General features: G+C 38.0%; 1 protein-coding gene across 7 annotated transcripts in view; it reads right to left on the bottom strand.

Moving 5' to 3' along the window:
• Positions 1-3,644: 3,644 nt before the first annotated feature.
• The window catches only part of CLOCK (clock circadian regulator), a 116,364-nt gene continuing 99,534 nt past the window's right edge, over positions 3,645-20,474 (bottom strand). For 4 of the 7 annotated variants that reach the window (XM_036763264.1, XM_036763263.1, XM_036763261.1 and 1 more), the window contains 4 exons: positions 18,472-18,681; positions 17,705-17,910; positions 14,114-14,387; positions 3,645-4,353 (listed from right to left, as the gene is read on the bottom strand). In XM_036763264.1, the coding sequence (XP_036619159.1) occupies positions 4,183-4,353; positions 14,114-14,387; positions 17,705-17,910; positions 18,472-18,681 (861 nt within the window). In that variant the 3' untranslated portion in view covers positions 3,645-4,182. The remainder of the gene's footprint in view (positions 4,354-14,113; positions 14,388-17,704; positions 17,911-18,471; positions 18,682-20,474) is intronic. The other 3 variants (XM_036763265.1, XM_036763266.1, XM_036763267.1) reach the window with 2 other exon arrangements.

Here is a 20,474-nt window from a genome sequence, read left to right as displayed (position 1 = left end):
GCACATCTTCATCTAATCTTCCTTAAAATGGATAAGTGCCTTTGTGCAATTTCTTTTCCACAATTCTAGCTTCCTTGTCAGACTCACTTCAGCAATGTTAATATCCAGTGTTTGTACCTTCCAACATTATTACTCCCATGGGACTGATAAACAGGGTCATAGACATTGGAGAGGCTATATATTTGAATGAGTTTGACACAAGCAAAATATGCTTACCCATACATTCAAAGTCACTAATGAAAGTGTAGGACAAAAAAAAAGTAGGTAGAAAACGGGTTTCAGGTAGAATGCTATATGCCTTCTATTCTTTAAAAAAAAGTTTGCCTAGATATGGCAGAAGTGTTTTAAATGTCTTGAATAATTTTCCAGTTACATGGAACCTTTCTCCGTAAGTAATTAGCAGGGGAAGCAATCCCACTTTAAGTGTTCTTCCCTAAGGCTTTTTGTTTAAGACCTCCCTGAATCACAGAGCCCTTATATATAGCTAATTCAGTAGCTCATAGGACAACAGATTCCTTTTAAGGCAATGCCTACAATACCATACAAGAGATCCAAATATCATTTTTAATACATTCTGCTCCAACTTTCTATATCTAAAACCAGTAGATTGCCTTGGTTTCCTATCCTTACCAGTACTTTCTTGTACATAGCAGGTTTACACAAGAATTATCTTCATCAAATAAAGTGGTAAAGAGTATCAATCCTGAATCATCTTGCTTATGACTATATAATCTCATTTTTCCCTTCAGATTTTTGGCTCTGAAACAGAAGAATGGGCCTCAGGGTTCCAATGGGCCACCACTTTCCACAATGTTGATTAGTCTCTGAAATTCTCTCCCCATGTGCTAATGCACAAAAAAGCTAGAGCTTCTAACATTTTCCTTTCATCCTCTCTTTGAAAGTGCCGCTTAGTGTCCAAAGCTTCTTACAGATATGTTTATGAGGGAGGACTTAGTGGAAGAAAGGATTTTCTAAATTCTAAAAGGTAGCGTTTTAATTTGTGATCTTTCCTTTTAAGGGACAGATTGAGTTTAAGAACTAGGCAGCTGCTACCATAGCTCCCCCTGACACCTTCAGCCTCCATGAAATTGAAAGTACTTTGAGAACTTGTCTACCTACCAGGGGTGAGAAACCTGCGGACTCAAGGCCGCACGTGGCTCTCTAGGTCCTTGGGGTTGAATCCAAACTTCACAGAATATATCCCCTTATTAAAGGGATTTGATTCTGTGAAGTTTGGATTCATTCAAAGGACTACACTTGAGGACCTAGGGGGCCATGTGTGGCCTCGAGGCCACAGGTTCCCCACCCCATCCTAGACCAAGGGAGATAGGTGGGAGAGAGAGTGACAGGCATAAATAAGGGGACGGGTGAAGAGTAAGTGGAAGCTGGATGGAGACTAGCTTTCTTACACCACCCTGGTCAATGGAAAGTGGCCAGGTATTTCATTTCAGTGGCTGCTATTTCAAAGCAAGAGAGTTTGGAGCAGGGGAGTGGGAATTATGCATTGAAATAATTTCTCTTGATTTTCTATTCAAAATATGTATTGGGTAGGAGCTATTTAAGGCAGGGTAACAGGGAGAACATGAGTAAATACTTAGATTTACTAACTCCTTGGCTAAGAGTGGAACCTCCTGCTTCACTTTGGTTGTATCAACCTGAGTGCAGGACTTGGAGGTCACCCTGTTTTTCCTTTAATGTGAGTTACCAGGTGTGCCTTAAATAGGTCTATGTATTTGTCTCATCTTTATCAGCACACACCTCTAACAGATAAAGCCTGATTTCAGATAAACGTATGTGGAATGGCATAACAATTTTAACAAGGCAATCTTAGGTGAGGGAGAAATAATATTTCATTTTGAACATTCTAAACCACCAGTTTGCTTTTGTGTGTGTGTGTGTGTGTGTGTGTGTGTGTGTGTGTGTGTGTGTGTGTCTGTGTGTATAAGAGGGGGGAAGGGAGAGAGAGAGAGAGAGAGAGAGAGAGAGAGTGTTATATTCAGATACAGACACCAGGGTGAAAACTGGTTTTCTTTCATTCACAGGAATGACAAATCTCTTCTGAAAGATTACACAGCTTGAAAAGGGATTCTTGATATGTTAAATACTGGTATCTGATCCTGCTCCTTTTTACAGAGGCAGGTCCTACCTTTCTTTGGTTCTTTGTTTTTCATTTCTATTTTCTGTTTCCATTGTGGTTTTTAAGTACCAGTTGCTTGTTGGATGCAAGTCAATGAAAAGCTAAAGTATAACCCTTAAGAACAATAACAATGTTTCAGCCACAGTGTATCTTAAAAAGCCTTAGGGTTCAATTTGAATCTTAGTTATCTAGCATTCTATGTTCAGTTATTTTCATGAAAAAATAAAACTGTTTACCAGTAACTGCTGTGTTAAACATTCTTTGGGGGGGGGCAATTTCAAATATCCTAGTAAGATTTCCTTTACATTATTTTTTTTTCTCTGTAGACGTGGACTTAATTACAAGTACCATAAAAAATCTCTTCTATAGAGCATTTTTTAAAGTACATCTTTTCTGTTGGAATTTTTTTATTATCTTTGTAACATGAAGTTTGTTGCCTTCTTAAGTCTTAGTTCATGTTAGAAACCATGCTGAACACATTATTTTAATTTCTGAGTATCCAACTAATCCAAATCTTGCCTCCTAATTTTTTCTATTAATCTATATGAATATCAAGTCAATTTACAACTCAATTCTTAAGTAAATATTTTGGTCTGAATGCAGCTAAGCCTACATTTAAGAAAACTCTGAATTCCTGGATAATATTAATGACTGAAAACAAAGAGATGGCACTTTTTTTCAAATTATGCATGATCTCCAGTTGAAATAAAGTAGTCTTCCCTGGGAGAAAAATAACAATATTAGTCAACATTCTAATTTTGTTAAAACTGTACTAAGACTTCAAAACTGTAATATTGCTACAGAATCAAGACGACAAAGTTCAAACAATGGTCAGCATTATCACCTGAATCAAAATCAAGGCACTATGGGGCTTTTTTTTTTTAAACAACCCTGAATCATTTCTGACTAAAAGAAACACTGAAGTTGTAAAAGACAATAAAAAGATTTCCAACACATTTTAACAAGTTACAGTTCCCACCACAGAGAAAGTTAAAAAGTGCCTAAAATGTAAATATATTTTGTGCAAATTACTCCTATAGCTGAAATATTTTTGAAATTATTTTTTAAAACTTTTACATAAATATTTCCAACTATGAACTATATCAAAAGATGTGATCACTCCAGGGAGTAAAATTCCCAACCATCTACATACATAAAACAGTGCAAATCCTATTTTCAAACATAATTGAATAATTATGAAACAAGGGATATTTCTGAACATCCTGAAAACCCTGTTGCACGATCATCAGTTCCGACAATTGCATCAATAATTTAACCTGAAAAAAATCCACTCCCAGCAGCACATCATACCTCATTGAACAAACTGTGACATCACAGATAAAATACAAATAGACTTGTGCCCCAGAAAAGAGTGAAAAGAACGATGTATCGTGTTGTAAACAAAAGGGAAAAAAAGGGATGTATTAGTCTGAATGTGGTGCAAGAATTTAAGGAAATGTATTCAAACCTACAAAGAAGAGAGTATGCTTCCATGCAGCATATAAAATATTTTGCGCGCTCTCTTTTTATCCAGACATATACACAATATTTTACAGCATCTGTACAACAGAAAATTTGATTCCACACAACATTCTGAAAATATTTACTGTCCCATAATCACCTGACAAAGGACAAAGTCTTCTGGACTGTCTTCATGGCATTTTTTTTTTAAGCAAAATTCAAACCACTTGTGTGGCAACAGTATGTCCACTGTAACAAATGCACAGAATTACTAGAAATGAAGCCCTTCTGGTTCACTTTAGATTGGGCTCCACTGGGCAAATTAACATTTGGCATGATGCTCTTTTCTTATTTAAAAAAAAAAAAGTCTGGGCAACTAAAACACTGTCAGAATTGGCCACATCCCTATGATCATCTTCCTGCTGGCTAGTACTTAACATGTACTTCCAGATAGCACTCCCGACAGACTTCCAATACTGCATCTTATATAGTCTAAATTTTTCCTACCATCATTGGGTCATCAGTGCAACTCTTTATGAAATAGCCACTCTCTCCCCTTCAATGTCAGAAAAGGGGCAAATGCGCTACTGTGGTTGAACTTTGGAAGGATCGGTCAAACCATCAGTTCTATGCCGGGTAAGTTGCTGTTGCTGTTGCTGCTGGTGATGGGCCTGAGTCAAAGCGCCCTGTTGTAGTGGAAAAGCAGCAGAGAGGATAAGCTGAGTTGAAGGATTTCCATGAAGCAGCCTGGAAGTCTAAAAACAAATGATATAAAATTATTTAGCCCCTGCTCCTTTATCCAGGGAACAGAGATTTGCTCAAGTGCACCTATTTTTTTCTTCCTTAAAGACTGAGTTTTCCCTATCTTACCCAGACAGGAGGTGCAGCAGCTACCACTAGACTGCTCCCAGCACTTGTCAGCCTGGAAGCTCTTAGCTGCCACTTTGCCTTTTCTGAGACAACCTGGTGGCCTCCTGCTCCCACAGTGGTGTGGGATTTAGTGTGGACACCTGAATGGCATTGGCTCGATTTCAGTTATGAACATCCATGGTCAAGCAATTCCCCCAAACGCAGGAAGTACAGGCAGCATGGCCACAGCTGGCTAGCAGGATGGAAGAGGTTTTTAGCAAGGTAGCACTGAAGAAGAGACAGCATTGGCATATTTTTCCAACCATCGCACCTGGCTCAAGTTCACTTTCTATAAGGGCCATAAAATGTAAAGTTGGAAAAGACCTTAGAGAAATCTGGCTCAACCCCATGATTTTATGGATCATCAAACAGGTTCAGATAGGAGAAAGGAGTAGCCTCAGGTCACCACTGCTAAGTGGGAAAACTGTTCTGTGAACCCATTTTCTGTCTCCAAAGCCTGTCTTTTTCCTACTATTTTAGACTTGTTCAGATCTGTATCATCTTTGCTAATTTTTAAGCCATATATATGCTGAGAAAAAAATAAGGCCTGTTCCCCCATCAAATACAACATGAGATTCAGCTCTTCAACAATCTGAAAGTTAAAATTTTGGAGACATTTCCTGATATTTCTGGTATCAGGCTGAAAACATAAAAATCCCTTTTCCTTGAGTCTAACCACAAACTGCTCTATTTTATGAGAAATAAGCACACTATGAACACACTTTAAAAATAAAATTTAGGTGTTATTGTAATGGTTGAACTTGGAACACTTCCTTGTGGCAGAGGGGCTTGCACAGCTTAATGAAACTATGATCTATGCTGTGTAGGGTTACCCAAGGTGGACAGGTCATAGTGGAGAATTCTGACAAAAAGTGATGCCCTGGAGAAGGAAATGGCAAACCACTCCAGTATCTTTGCCAAGAAAACCCCATGAACAGCATTAAAATGATAATAGATTTGACACCAGAAGATGAGCCCCTCAAATCAGAAGGCATTTAATACATTCCTGGAGAAGAGCAGAGGACAAGTAGCTCCAGAAAGAATGAAGCGGCTGGCCAAAGCTGAAAGGAAGCTCAGCTGTGAATCTGTCTAATGATGAGAAGAAAGCCCAGTGCTGTAAAGATCAACATTGCATAGGAACCTGAAGTATAAGAGCTATGAACCAAGGCAAGCTAGATGTGGTCACAGAGGAAACAGGAAGATTAAACAATCAATATCTTAGGTGTCAGTGAACTCAAATAGATGGAAATGGGTGAATTTGATTTGGGTGATCGTTACATATACTACTGTGAACAAGAATCCCTTAGAAGAAATGGAGTAGCCCTGATAGTCAACAAAAGGATGAGAAAAGCAGTACTGGGTATAATGTCAAAGATGAAAGAATATCTTTTCAAATCCAAGGCAAGCTGTTCGATGTCACAGTAATACAAGTCTATGCACCAACCACTGATGCCCAAGAGCCCAAAGTTGTGCAGTTCTATGAAGACCTACAACATATTCTAGAAATAATACAAAAAGGGGCAGCTAGGTGGCAGAGTGAGTAGAGCACCAGCCCTGGAGTCAGGAGGACCTGAGTTCAAATCTGGCCTCAGACACTAGACACATGTATTAGCTGTGTGACCTTGGGCAAATCATTTAACCCCAACTGCCCTGCCAAAAAGCCAAAAAAAAAAAAACCAAAAAATTGATGTTACATTCATCACAGAGGATTCAAATGTTAAAGTAGGAAATCAAAAGATAAGTGGAATAACAGGCAAGTTTGGCTTTGGAGTACAAAATGAAGCAGGGCAGAGGCTAATACAGTTCTGTCAAGATAACTTGCACGTCACAGCAAATACTCTTTTTCAACAACCCAAAAGGCAACATGTGGATATCACCAGATGGTCAACACAGAAATTAGACTGATTACATACTTTGCAACCCAAGATGGAGACGCTCTATACAGTCAGTTAAAAGAAGACCTGGAGTTGACTGTGGCTGAGAACATCAGCTTGTTGCAAAATTCATACTTAAACTGAAGAAAGTAGCGAAAATCATCAGATCATATTTAAATAACATCCCTTATGAATATGAAATGATGAATGATTTAAGGGATTAGATTTGGTAGAATGCCTGAAGAACTATGGGCACAGGTTCAAAATACTGTACAGGAGGCAGCAGCAAAAAACATTCCAAAGAAAAAGAAGAGCAAGAATGCAAAATGATTTTCTGATGAGGCTTGGCAAACAGCTGAGGAAAGAAGGAATGCAAAAGGGAAATGAGAAAGGGAAAGATATACTCAACTGAATACAGAATTGCAGAGAATAGCAAGGAGAGATAAGAAGGTTTTCATTTAAATGAGTAATGCAAAGTAAAAAGAACAGGAAAGAAAAAAGATCTCTTCAACAAAATTAGAGATCAAGGGATTGTTTCAGGCAAAAATTGGCATGATGAAAGACAAAAATGGTAGGGATTTAAGAGAAGCAGAAGAAATGGCAAGAATATACAGAAGAACTATACAACAAAGATCTTAACATCACTGTTAACCACGATGGTTTAGAGACAGACATCCTGGAGAATAAAGTGGGCCTTAGGAAGCACTGCTAACAATGAGGCTAAGCTATTTAAAATCCTTCTGTTGAAGTGCCCACTCACTATGCCAGCAGATTTGGAAAACTCAACAGTGGCCACTAGATTAGAAGAGATTACAGATTATAGAAAAGATGCCAATCCTAAAGAGCAATGCCAAAGAATATTCAAATTACTAAACATTTGTGTTCATTTCACATGCCAGCAAAGTTATGCTTAAGATTCTACAAGATAGACTTCGACAATATGTGAACCAAGAATAACCAGAATAGGAGGCTGGTTATTTGCGGGATTATGGAGAAAGCAAGGGAGTCCCAGAAAAATATCTACATCTGTTTCAATGACTACATTAAAGCTTTTCACTGTATGAATCAGAACAAAATGTGGCCAGTCCTCAAAGAGATGGGAGTACCAGATCATCTTACTTGGCTCCTGAGGAACTTGTTATGCAGATCAAGAAGCAACAGTTAGAACTGAACAACTTTTTAGTTTAAGACTGGGAAACGAGTATGACAAAGCTGCATATTGTCACCTTGTTTATTTACTTATATGCAGAGTACCCCATGCAAAATACTAGACTGTATGAATCAAAAGCTGGAATTAAGGCTGCCAGGAGAAATATCAACAATCTCAGTTATGCAGATGAAAGCACTCTGATGGCAGAAAGTGAAGAAGAATTAAGAAGCCTCTTGATGACAATGAAAGAGGAAAGTGTAAAAGCTAAACTAAGATTTAAAAAAATAACAACCACCTAGTATCTTGACAACTGGTCCCATCATTTCCCGGCAAATAGGGGAAGAAGAAATGGAAACAGTGTCAGATTTTATATTCTTGGGCTCAATGCAGACAGCAACTGCAGCCATGAAATTAAAAGACATTTGTTGGGGCGGAGCCAAGATGGCAGCTGGAAAGCAGGGACTTGCTTAAGCTCTCCCCCAAATCCCTTCAAACACCTGTAAAAAATGGCTCTGAACAAATTCTAGAGCTGCAGAAGCCACGATATAGTAGAGGGAAACAGGTCTCCGGCCCAGGAGAGGCTGGATGGTCGCCAGGAAGGGTCTATTGCATGGAGCTGGGAGGGGAGCGAGGACAGACCAGATCCGGAGTCAGCCAGCCAGAACAGGTCTTGGGGCCATGAATCAGTGAGCTGTGGCAGTAACCAGACTTCTCAATCCACAAATGCCAAATAGCAGGTAAGAGTGAAACTGTGGAATCGAGTTCAGAGTGCTCTGGCCATCAGACCTGGGGGTGGAGGAGGTCGTGCAGTGGTGGTGGTGACAGCAGCAGGAAACACTTGAGGCTGCTTCCAGAGCTACAGCATCAGCTGCTTCCTGAGTCCCTGGCTCACACGGTGGGAGGAATCTAGCAGCGGATCAGAGTGGGAGTGCAAGGAGCGCTTTGTGGGCACCAAGGCAGATTCTCTTGCTGTGCCCTGCTTGGATCTGTATTGCAGTCCTGGTTGGCAGTTCTTGGGGGAGGAGGAGCAATGCAGTGACAGAGTGGATGATGGTGGAGCAGAAGTAGCTCTGAAAACAGCAGTGCTTGGACCCTAAAGCTTGGCACAAAGTACTCTGTGCTCTATAAGCAGTCGTAAACTGACAAAAAGCTCGAAGGTCAAGTAGTTGGCTGGGAAAATGAACAGGCATCAAAAACGAACTTAGACTCAAATGCAGACTCAAACTCAAATGCTAGATTACTTTTTTGGTGACAAAGCAGATCTAAACATACAGCCAGAAGAAGTCAACAAAGTCAAAGAGCCTCAAAAGAAAAGCCTCCAAGAAAAATATGAATTGGTCTCAGGCCACGGAAGAACTCAAAAAGGATTTGGAAAAGCAAGTAAGAGACGCAGAGGAAAAATTGGGAAGAGAAATGAAAGTGATGTAAGAAAACCATTTGACTATTGTGGAAACACAATCAGGATAACACAAGATCTAGCAGCTTCTACATTAAGGGATCGAAGGGCTTGGAATATGATATTCTGGAGGCCAATGGAGCTAGGATTAAAACCAAGAATCACTTACCCAGCAAAACTGAGTATGATGTGCCAAGGCAAAATATGGATTTTCAATAAAATAGAGGACTTTCAAGCACTCTGAATGAAAAGACCAGAGCTGAACAGAAAATCTGACTTTCAAATGCCAGAATCAAGAGAAGTATGAAAAGGTAAACAAGAAAGAGAAAGCATAAGGGACTTACTGAAGTTAAACTGTCTTGTTTACATTCCTACATGGAAAGATGATATGTGTAATTCATGAGACCTTTCTCAGTATTTTTTTGAGGTTAAAGGACTTTTTTCTTTTTTTACTCATTCATTCATTCACTTATTTAATATTTTTAGTTTTAGTTTTCAGCAAGATAGATTTCTATGCCCTATTGCCTGTATGTCTTATTTCCTAGTTACATGCAAAAACTTTTTTCTGAACATCTGCCTTTAAAACTTTGAGTTCCAAATTCTCCCCCCACTTTCCTCCCCACTCACCTTTCCACAATACTCATGTTGTAAAAGACTAACTATATTTTCCTCCTTCCTATCCTAATCCCCTTTGTTCAATTTTCTCCCTTGAACCTGTCCCTTTTCAAAAGTGTTTGCTTTTGATTACCTCCTCCCCCTATCTGTCCTCGCTTCTATCATCCCCCCTTTTTTATCTCCTTCCTCCCTCTTTCCTGTGGGGTAAGATACCCAATTGAGGGTGTATGGTATTCCCTCCTCAGGTCAAATCTGATGAAAGCAAGATTCGCTCATTCCCCCTCAACTGGCCCCTCTTCCCTTCCTACAGAATCGCTTTTTCTTATCACTTTTATGCAAGACAATTTACCCCATTCTATCTCTCCCTTTCTCCCTCTCTTAATGTATTCCTCTCTCATCCCTTAATTTGATTTTATTTTTTTAGATATCATCCCTTCAACTCACCCTGTGCCCTCTGTGTGTGTGTGTGTGTGTGTGTGTGTGTATGTGTATATTCCTTTCAGCTACCCTAATACTGAGAAAGGTCTCATGAAGTATACACATCATCTTTTCATGTAGGAATGTAAACATAACAGTGCAACTTAGGAAGTCCCTTACGCATTTTCTTTTTTGTTTACCTTTTCATGCTTCTCTTGATTCTTGTGTTTGAAAGTCAAATTTCCTATTCATCTCTGGTCTTTTCACTGAGGTAGCTTGAAAGTCCTCCATTTTATTGAAAATCCGTATTTTTCCTTGGAGCATCATACTCAGTTCTTCTGGGTAGGTGATTCTTGGTTTTAATCCTAGCTTCTTGGACCTGCAGAATATCATATTCCAAGCCCTTCAATCCCTTAATGTAGAAGCTGCTAGGTCTTGCTTGTGTTTCCACAATACTCAAATTGCTTCTTTCTGACTGCTTGCAGTATTTTCTCCTTGATCTGTGAAGCTCTGGAATTTGGCGACAATATTCCTAGGAGTTTTCTTTTTGGGATCTTTTTCAGGAGGCAATCGGTGGATTCTTTCAATTTCTATTTTACCCTCTGGCTCTAGAATATCAGGGCAGTTTTCCTTGATAATTTCTTGAAAGATGATACCTAAGTTCTTTTTTTGATCATGGCTTTCAGGTAGTCCAATAATTTTTAAATTCTCTCTCCTGGATCTATTTTCCAGGTCAGTAGTTTTTCCAATGAGATAGTTCACACTGTCTTCCATTTTTCGCATTCCTTTAGTTCTGTTTTATATTATCTTGATTTCTCATAAAGTTACTAGCTTCCACTTGCTCCAATCTCATTTTTAAGGTAGTATTTTCTTCAGTGGTCTTTCAGACCTTCTTTCTCATTTGGCTAATTTTGCCTTTCAAGGCATTCTTCTCCTCATTGGCTTTTTGGAGCTCTTTTGACATTTGAGTTAGTCTATTTTTTAAGGTGTTATTTTCTTCAGTATTTTTTTGGGTCTCCTTTAGCAAGTTGTTGACTTGTTTTTCATGGTTTCTTGCATCACTCTCATTTCTCTTCCCAATTTTTCCTCTACTTCTCTAACTTGCTTTTCCAAATCTTTTTTGAGCTCTTCCATGGTCTCAGACCAGTTCATGTTTTTCTTGGAGGCTTCTGATGTGGGCTCTTTGACTTTGTTCACTTCTTCTGGTTGTATGTTTTGGTCTTTTTTGTCACTAAAGAAAGATTCCAAAGTCTGAGTCTGAATCTGAGTCCGTTTTTGCTGCCTGGCCATGTTCCCAGCCAACTACTTGACCCTTGAGTTTTTCGTTGGGGTATGAGTGCTTGTAGAGTAGAGAATACTTTGTTCCAAGCTTGAGAGGCTGCACTGTTGTTTTCAGAGCTATTTCTACACAGTAAGCTCTGCCACACCAGCGCTCCTCCTCCCCGAAGAACCGCCAACCCGGACCAAGACTCAGATCTGAGCAGGCTCTGCACTCCCGTTTGGATCCACCACTTATTTCCTCCCACCAGGTGGGCCTGGGGTCAGAAACAACTTCAGCTGTAGTTCTGCAGTTGTACCACCTCCACTGCCCCCAGGGCTAGGGCCGACTGCATACTCCTTTCACTCTGTCCCCACAGTTTTTTCCCACTAACCTTCTCTGTTGTCTTTGGTGTTTGTGGGTTAAGAAGTCTGGTAACTGCCACAGCTCACTGATTCAGGGCTCTAAGGCCTGTTCCACCCAGCTCCCAATCTGGTTTGTCCACATGGCCCACACTGGGCTCTGCTCTGCTCCACTCCCAGCTCCGTGTGATAGACCTTACCCAGCGACCATTGAGGCTGTCCTGGGCTGGAGCCCTGCTTCCCTCTGCTATTTTGTGGGTTCTGCAGTTCTAGAATTTGTTCAGAGCCATTTTTTATAGGTGTATGGAGGGTCCTGGTGGAGAGCTTTAGGCACATCCCTGCTTTCCAGCTGCCATCTTGGCTCCACCCCCCCAACCTTTCTCAGTATTAGGGGAGTTGAAGGGAATATAGACAGAGAGCACAGGATGAGCTGAATATGAAGGGATGATATCTAAAAATATGAAATAAATTTAAGGGGTGAGAGAGGAATATATTGAGAGAAGGAGAAAGGGAGAGATAGAATGGGGTAAATTATCTCACATAAAAGTGGCAAGAAAAAGCAGTTCTGTTGGAAGGGATGAGGGGGCAGATGAAGGGGAATGAGTGAATCTTACTCTCATCGGATTCAACTTGAGGAGGGAATAACATACACACTCAACTTCGTATCTTATCCCATGGGAAAGTAGGGGGAAGGGGATAAAAAAAGGGGGGATGATAGAAGTGAGGGTAGATGGGGGAGGAGGTAATCAAAAGCAAACACTTTTGAAAAGGGACAGAATCAAGGGAGAAATCTGAATAAAGGGGGACAGGATAGGATGGAGGGAAATAGTTAATCTCTCACACCATGAGTATTGTGGAAGTGTTTTACATGGAACATGTATGATCTATGTTGAAGTGCTTGCCTTCCTAGGAAGGGTGGGTGGGAAGATAAGAGAGAATTTGGAATTCAAAGTTTTAAAAGCAGATGCTTAAAAAAAAAGTTGTTTTTTGCACACAGCTGGGAAACAAGATATACAGGGAATGGGGCATAGAAATCTACCCTGCCCTACAAGAAAGTAAGGGGAAAGGGGATGGGGGGGGAGTGGGGTGAAAAAAAAGGAGGGCTGACTGGGGAACAAGGCAATCAGAATATATGCCATCTTGGAATGGGAGGGAGGGTAGAAATGGGGAAAAAATTCATAACTCAAAATCTTGTGGAAATCAATGTTGAAAACTACAATATTAAATAAAAATGATAAGATAAAAAAACAGCCTTTAATTAAATATAAAAAAAAGACATTTGTTCCTTGAAAGGAAAGCTATGGCAAATCTGGACAGCACACTAAAGAGCAGAGAACATCACCTTGCTGACTAAGGTCCATATGGTTAAAGCTATGGCTTTTCCAATACCAATGTATGGCTGTGAGAGTTGGATTATAAGGAAAGCTGAGCACTGTAGAAATGATGCTTTGAATTGTGGTGCTAGAGAAGATTCTTTAGAGTCCCTTAAACAAAAAATTAACTCAGGCGATTCGGTAGATGGTCAAATATGGAAGCTGAAGCTGAATATTCTGGCCACATAATGAGAGACAGGAATCATTGGAAAAGACCCTGATGTTGGGCAAGATTGAAGGAAAATGGAACAGCAAGGGATAAAATGGATAGAGCATCAGCTTGGAGAGACTTTGAAAGACAGTAGAGGATAGAAGGGCCTGATATGCTGTTGTCCTTGGGGCCAGGAAGAGTTGGACATGACAGAATCAATCAACAACAACAAATGGATGTTCCACCTTATATAGCTACATCTGCTTGTCTTAGTTGAAAGTACCATGCTAATGCTGCCAGTGCTGTGATTTTTATTTCTGAATATGCCAGTTGGCTTTGTTCATTCCAAGAGCACAGACTCTGGTCAACCATCTTACCAATCAGGGAGTCCTTGCTCAAAAGGAAAATTAGAGTTAGAATGGGATACACATAAAACTACCACTATTACTAGAAAAACTCAAAGGATTCTTTGAGTGTGTCAGTAGCATTATCTGTACATATGAAGAATAGCAAAAAATTATGAACACAAGAAGAGTAGGTTTATATGGTTAAAGGTCATCAAATAGTATGAAAGACCCCAAGGCACTGTGTGTGTGTGGGTGTACACACACACACACACACACACACACACACCCCACACTCAATATGTACCCATCTTTGTATATCTATTTATCTTTGACTAAAGATATAAGGGCTGTCCCAAAAGTCTCAGTACCATTTGAGCTACTGAACTAAGATTTGGGTCACCCTGTATTTAACTATTTTGCAATTAGCAAGAGTCATTTAATAGGGGGAAAAGGGTCACTATGACAAATAGTACAGTCTAACCATGCCTTAAGGCAAACTAGAGCTGAGACTTTTTAGGGAAAATAAAAAAGTTACATACTGAATCCCTTTTGAAGTCCAGCTTATTTATTTGAAAAAAAAAAAAGTTAATTCTGTTTACCAATAATAATCTATTACCTAAAATTAAATGAGTATTGGGGAAAATTCTACATAGAAGGAATGACCTGTAAGAACTGTTGTGATGGCTGAGTCAGAGGAGCCTGAGATGATTGCTGAATGGTTGTTAGCTGCTGTTCCTGCTGGCTCTGTTGCTGCTGCTGCTGCTGCTGCTGCTGCTGTTGTGTTATTGATAATGTCTGTGGCTGTTGCTGTTGTGCAGCAAAAGTGGGATAGGCTGTTACCACCTGACCCATAAACATAGTACTAGGTACCATAACTGCTCCACAGGCTACTGGAGCAGTAACTAATTTGGTCACCAGTTGTTGACCTTGAGAAAATCTGCAAAAGGAAAGAAAAAGCCCTAGGGTCAAACATATAAAGTACATACTATAAATAAATAAGTTTATTGAACAGAGATATTTATTTAGTTAATAGTGATAATTTAGCAAAATAAAAAAACTGTGACTCCTCGTGGATGCACTTATTTTCCATTTTGGACACAAAATTCCAACTTTGAAAACTTCAGACTAAAATTAACATACACTAAAAACATCAAGGACCTATGCTTTTCTTGGTGCAGCCTAGCCAGTAACTCATCTCTAACACAATAAAAAAGTCTTAGTGAATTGGATGAGGTTCGAGGACGTTATGTGACTTGTCTATGGTCACATATCAGAGGCAGGGATTTGAACTCAGGTTTTCCTCACTCCAATTCAGCACTTTGTCCACTATGCCTCACTGTCTCTCACAACAAAAATATATACAAATAAAGAACAAAAAATACAAATAAGCTTTCCTTTTGGTACCCTGAGTTCAGATTTTTTTTATAGCATCTGGTTCATGGTCAACCATGAAGAAGCTGGATTTTATCAGAGTAAAGGAAAGAAAAGATCTCCATGTTTACAAAGGTATTCCATCTTAATGCTAAGGTTTTAGAAACATAACAATTTAATAATAATAACTGATATTTATGTAGTGCTTTAAGGTTTTTAGAGAACTCTAAGAGGCAGGTACTGTGGATATTATTATCCTCATTTTATGATTAGGAAACAGTGGCCTAGACAAGTGGAGTGACTTATCCAGGTCACAGCTGGTATCATAAGCAATACTTATACCCAAGTCTCTCTCAACTCCAAGCCCTGCCCTCCTGCCACTGTACAGTGCTGCCAATTCTATCAACACAATCTTGATTTATATTTTTGTCTACTCAGCATAATTCTGATTATAATTCAATTTCTTTTTTAAATTATGTTTTTCCTTTTGGGAAAAAGATTCCCATTTGCCTTCTTTGAAAGAAAATTACTTTTCAACAAGACTATATAAAGACTATATTAAATTATAATATTTGAAACTTACTTAAAAATCATGTGCATAACATACTATAATTAAACATTACATTTTTGTTATTGTTTTGAATATATATGTGTGTGTATATACAATATACTGGGTGTCCCTAAAGTTGGGACACATAGGCAAAAAACATGTATTTTGAAATATCTGGAATATTAACAGACCTTAGCCCCCTTGACTTCTTTTTCTGGGGCATGCAACACACTTGGTTGAATGCATAAAGAGTGAATGTGCTAAAATTGACGGCAATGTGAAGTTATTGCATCAAGTTCATGTGACTATTGCAAAGTGCATCAACCTTTGTATCACAAATGACAAAAATCATATTGAAGATGTTATCTGTTAATATTCCAATTAAATAAAGTTTTGAAAATTTCATTCATTTCATTTCTGGAAAATATGCATTTTTGCCTATGTGTCCAGACTTTAGGAACACCCTGCATATACACATAAATAAACAGGCAAATAAATAAATAAACAGAAGCATAAATGTGGGTTGTTGAATTGTTTCAGCCCAGTTCAATTCTTCATGACCCCATTTGGGTTTTTTACTTTTGCAAAGATACTGGAGTGGTTTGCCATTTTCTTCTCCAGCTCATTTCATAGATGAGGAAACTGAGGAAATAGAGTTAAGTGACTTGCCCAGGGTCACACTGCTAGTAAGTGTCTGAGGCCAGATTTAAACTCAGGAAGAGGAATCATCCTATCTCCAGCCCTGGCACTAACTAGCTGCCCAAAATGTTGGTTACTTTTTTACAATTTGCCTATTTCATATTTTAAAACAAATGTATTTTACTTGAAACCCACAAAATCTTGAGTCTTTTACCATTCAGAGTAAAAAGATTATAAAAAACACAAAGAAAGCAGTCATGGTAAAGAAATAGCTTATTCAACAGCAAGACAAAAAAACAGGACAAGAAAATACGTCATTTCTCAAGGAATTAATACAAGAAAATAATGTAAGTGCAGGTATAGATTGCCTTGCTATAGTTTATGATAAACATCATCTTAATCCTCAAAATTAAATTCTTCAATTTATTTTTGTTTGTTGCTCTGTAGGACAAAGATTATTTTCAGATTATTTACTACGTAGTATTGAATCTGTCCAAATTTAAGTCCAACTTTTAAAACTATATTTTTTCTTAGCTTTTAAAACAGACCCTTTCGCCTGTTCTTGGGAACCCATCATCACTGCTGCTTGGCTGTTAGTTAGCTGCAAGAGTTGGAAAGAAACCTAATATACTTTGTAGAAAACAATAGAATATTCAACTACAATGTGAACAAGACACTGTACTAAAGTATAAGCATTATACTCAAATATCATTATGATGCCAATGCGAGTATACAGTATAGTAGTATTACAGTACTATATAGACTACTAATATTATATGAAGTATATAGTTCTGCCATAATATTAGCATTCTACTTAGCATTATATTCGACTGTTACTTCAAATGTATATGATCTCATCATGGTGAGTGCTCCCTTCATTGAAGTTGACCACAACCCTTCCACCAAGTCAGTTAATTACCCTGCAGGCAGCCAGAGGATATTCCTCTCTGACCTTAGCTAGGTTAGTCCTTGGACAATAAAGAGCATCATTTGGCACATATTCAAAGCTTTTTGGGCTTGGGAGGATCTGCCAAAACCTGAGCTCCTCTGGCACAGCCTTCAAGAATCCTGGGTCTTCTATGTCCCGGCAAGACATTATTAATATAGACTTTAGTGAAGTGTACATACATTTTTAAAAGACTTAAAAAAAAAAAGACAGTGTGGTTTTGTAGCTTAAAATAGGTAATTCCAAACTTATGAACAGGCTGTGTTTATAAGCTTATTTGTAATCATTTGCAATTCAAAATATATCTTCTAAAAGAAACAATGTTATAGTATGACAAGGTAATCTCGTAAATATCAGTTGGGTTCCAAGGACAGTCCTTAAAAACTCGTCTAATCGAAAATGTTACTGAATTATAGTGGTAGTTGTAACTAACTACTGCTTGTAAAACATTTTATGTAAAAATTCCGGCACTCCAAGGCACCAAGGAGGGGATAAATTTTTAGTGTTATAATTACTCAATACCTGATGAAAGTGCAAATTTAAAACTGGGATAACAATGCACTGCTGTTTAGGGCCAATATTTGGCAATACAATTATTATTCCTCCAAATTCATTCCCAGCTTTAAACTAAATAACTCTTACTATGGCACCATAGTTATTATTTTTCATTAAGTAAGCTACACTTTGATTTGGTGATGAGCTAAACTCTATGAATGGAATTATAAAATTAATTACATATAATAGTTACCTTATCTGTCTGTCCTGGGTGAAAGTGGTTACTGCAGCATTCTGATTATTGTTTTGTGGCATGCTAGATGGAATCTGGACCACATTTCCTGTTGTTGGCTGAGAAATCACCATAGTGTTGTACAGTGGAGCAGGCAGCGTGCTTTGAGTCTGATTGGAAAGAGAGGTTTGTTGATTGTGCCCACTGAGAATGTTTGGTTGAGTTTGCTAGGAAAGATAATATTTTACAGACTACTTAAAATAAATTAAATGTATTCCAAGGATACTACCATTTAGTTGTTTTGGCCAGTGGGAGTTTCTTACTAAAACTTAAGAGTGACGGGAAGAAATGACTATAAATGTACTTTTGAGGAATGATAGATACAGCAAAGAATAATGGCAGTTAAAGATAGTGTATTTACCTTCTAAATTCACCAGTTACCCTTAACTAAGGGGGACAAAAATGTTAATTCTGGCAGATGAAGGGGACACAGAAAATAGATACTTGTTTGAGAAAGGGCTCAGGGGTAATATTTTGCATATCACCGATTGGGCTTTGAATATATCTAATAAATTTCAAGACATGTCCCAGCACCTAAAACAGTATTTGCTACCAAAATAGTTTTGCATAAAATTATTTCAAAATCACTGGTCTACATTATCCACTGGACTTAATTTCATGAGAATATAAAATATACTTTTTAAAAACAAGTTTTTATTTTATTTCAGAAATTTTACAAGTTCTATCATTCAATGATCATCACAGCTTGAAAGCGCTTTATAGTTTACCTGAGTTGCTGGATTTTGTAACGGCTGTTGTTGCATCATGTGCTGAGAGGAACCAATATGTCCAGTATTTATTCCCCCTTGAATCTGATTAGTCTGAACAACTTGACTTTGCATGTTTATAGGTGTAAGTTGATGCATATTTGACGAATTTCCAGATGAAAGTTGAACAGAACCAAAATTCAATCCAGAGGATGACTGCTGTAAAAACATCTTTAAAAATATTCTAAAATAAGTTGGACTTTAAAAAAATCTAAACAATAACTCAAACTAATTCAATGATGAGAACAGTTTTGGATATTCAAAATGTTATACCTAAATTTTGTTTCATAAAGTGACTTTTCAAATTTTATCAGGTTATTTTAGAATACCCCAGTGTTTTCAAATACTAAAAAAGTATCCCCACAGGACATCAGAAAAGCTAGAAAACAATTTCAATTCATATATACACATATAAATGAATTAAGAAATAAAGATATACATAAAACATAACATTTAAGAATGGGAGAGAATGGAGGGAAGAATGTTACAAAAAAATTCAACAATAGCATGTCACAGTTCCAAAAAGGCTAAGTATCATTTCAGGAATCTCATTTCCACTGTCTACTAAAGCCTAACTCTTAAACTGGATTTTTTTTTTAAGTAAAACTAATTTTATAGTCTCGGGAGAAGACTATAAAACTCTTAAATTGGATTTCTTTAAACAAAACTAATTTTATAGTCTTGGGAGAAGAAAAAAAATTGCCATCATTTATGTTTCAATGTTATTACTTAATTATAGGCTTAAGGGGTATGTTCAAATGCTACTTTCTAAACCAGTTGTTTGAAACTTTGAAATGAATCCAAAATGTATCTGAAGGAGAGTAGAGGTAGGCAGCCAAAATGTAGGAGGAAAAGTTGTGAACTTGTATTTAGATCTGGGGTTGGATTCTAATTAGGAAACTTTCTGTAAGTCATATGTACAAGGGCATGTGACAACTTCTTTGAGCCTCAGTTGCTTCATCTTAGAAGATGGAGAGCGATGAGCGGCTCAGACAGGTCAATCTAAAATTTGGCTGAATGGATGAACAGACCCCAAAGAATGACAATTAATGGACTGATTCATATCAACTCTTAACCTGGCATCCACAGACCTCCCTAACAGATCTACGGGTAGATTTCAAGGAGTTCATAGACTTACATGGGAAATAAATTATATCTTTATTTTCACTAACTTTAGATTTCCTCTGTAAATTTATGTATTTGATTTTTATGCATTTAAAAACATTCTGAGAATGGATCCACAGACTTCACCAGACTGCCCAAGAGATCCATGACACAAAAAACATTAAGAAGATCTGACCTAGAGGGAGGTCTTCCCAATAGAAAGTCCCACGGATTTGCCTATAGTTCTGATTTGTTAAAATGTTTTCAACATTGACTTAAATTTAGAAGGCCAAAATGGCAGATTCTTTGGGTTAATATATAACATGAATCTGGGACAAGGCTAACATAATGAACTCTAGAAACAATGGACCTTTTATGATAGCCCCAACCATTAGTGTTCTACCTCACTGTTTATCTGGTATTTATTCTTAGGCAGCTAGGAGGCACAGTGGATAGAGTGCCCAACTAGAGTCAGGAAGACTCATCTTCAAGGAGTTCAAATCCCGCCTCAGACAGTTACTAGATGTGTGATCTTGGGCAAATCACTTAACCCTGTTTGACTCAGTTTTTCACGTGTAAAATGAGCTAGAAATGGGTAACCACTCCAGTATCCTTGTCAAGAAAACCCCAAATGCAGTCATGAAGAGTCAGACACAACTGAAATGACCAAACAACAAAAACTTATTCTTAGATATATATGTTGTCTCCTCTGATAGAAGATAAGTTCCCGAAGAGTAAAACTGTTCATTTTTTGTCTTTATATCTCCAGTGCCTAGCACAGAGTAGGCTCTTAATAACCGCTCGTTGCATGACTGATTATTGAATTCACTTTAGAAAATGAAGTATTTTACTTGCACCTT

Source organism: Trichosurus vulpecula, chromosome 6 (genome assembly GCF_011100635.1).
Source record: "Trichosurus vulpecula isolate mTriVul1 chromosome 6, mTriVul1.pri, whole genome shotgun sequence".
Classification (NCBI taxonomy): domain Eukaryota; kingdom Metazoa; phylum Chordata; class Mammalia; order Diprotodontia; family Phalangeridae; genus Trichosurus; species Trichosurus vulpecula.
The sequence above is the reverse complement of the archived record's forward strand: the minus strand, read 5'-3'. Positions and strand labels throughout refer to the sequence as shown.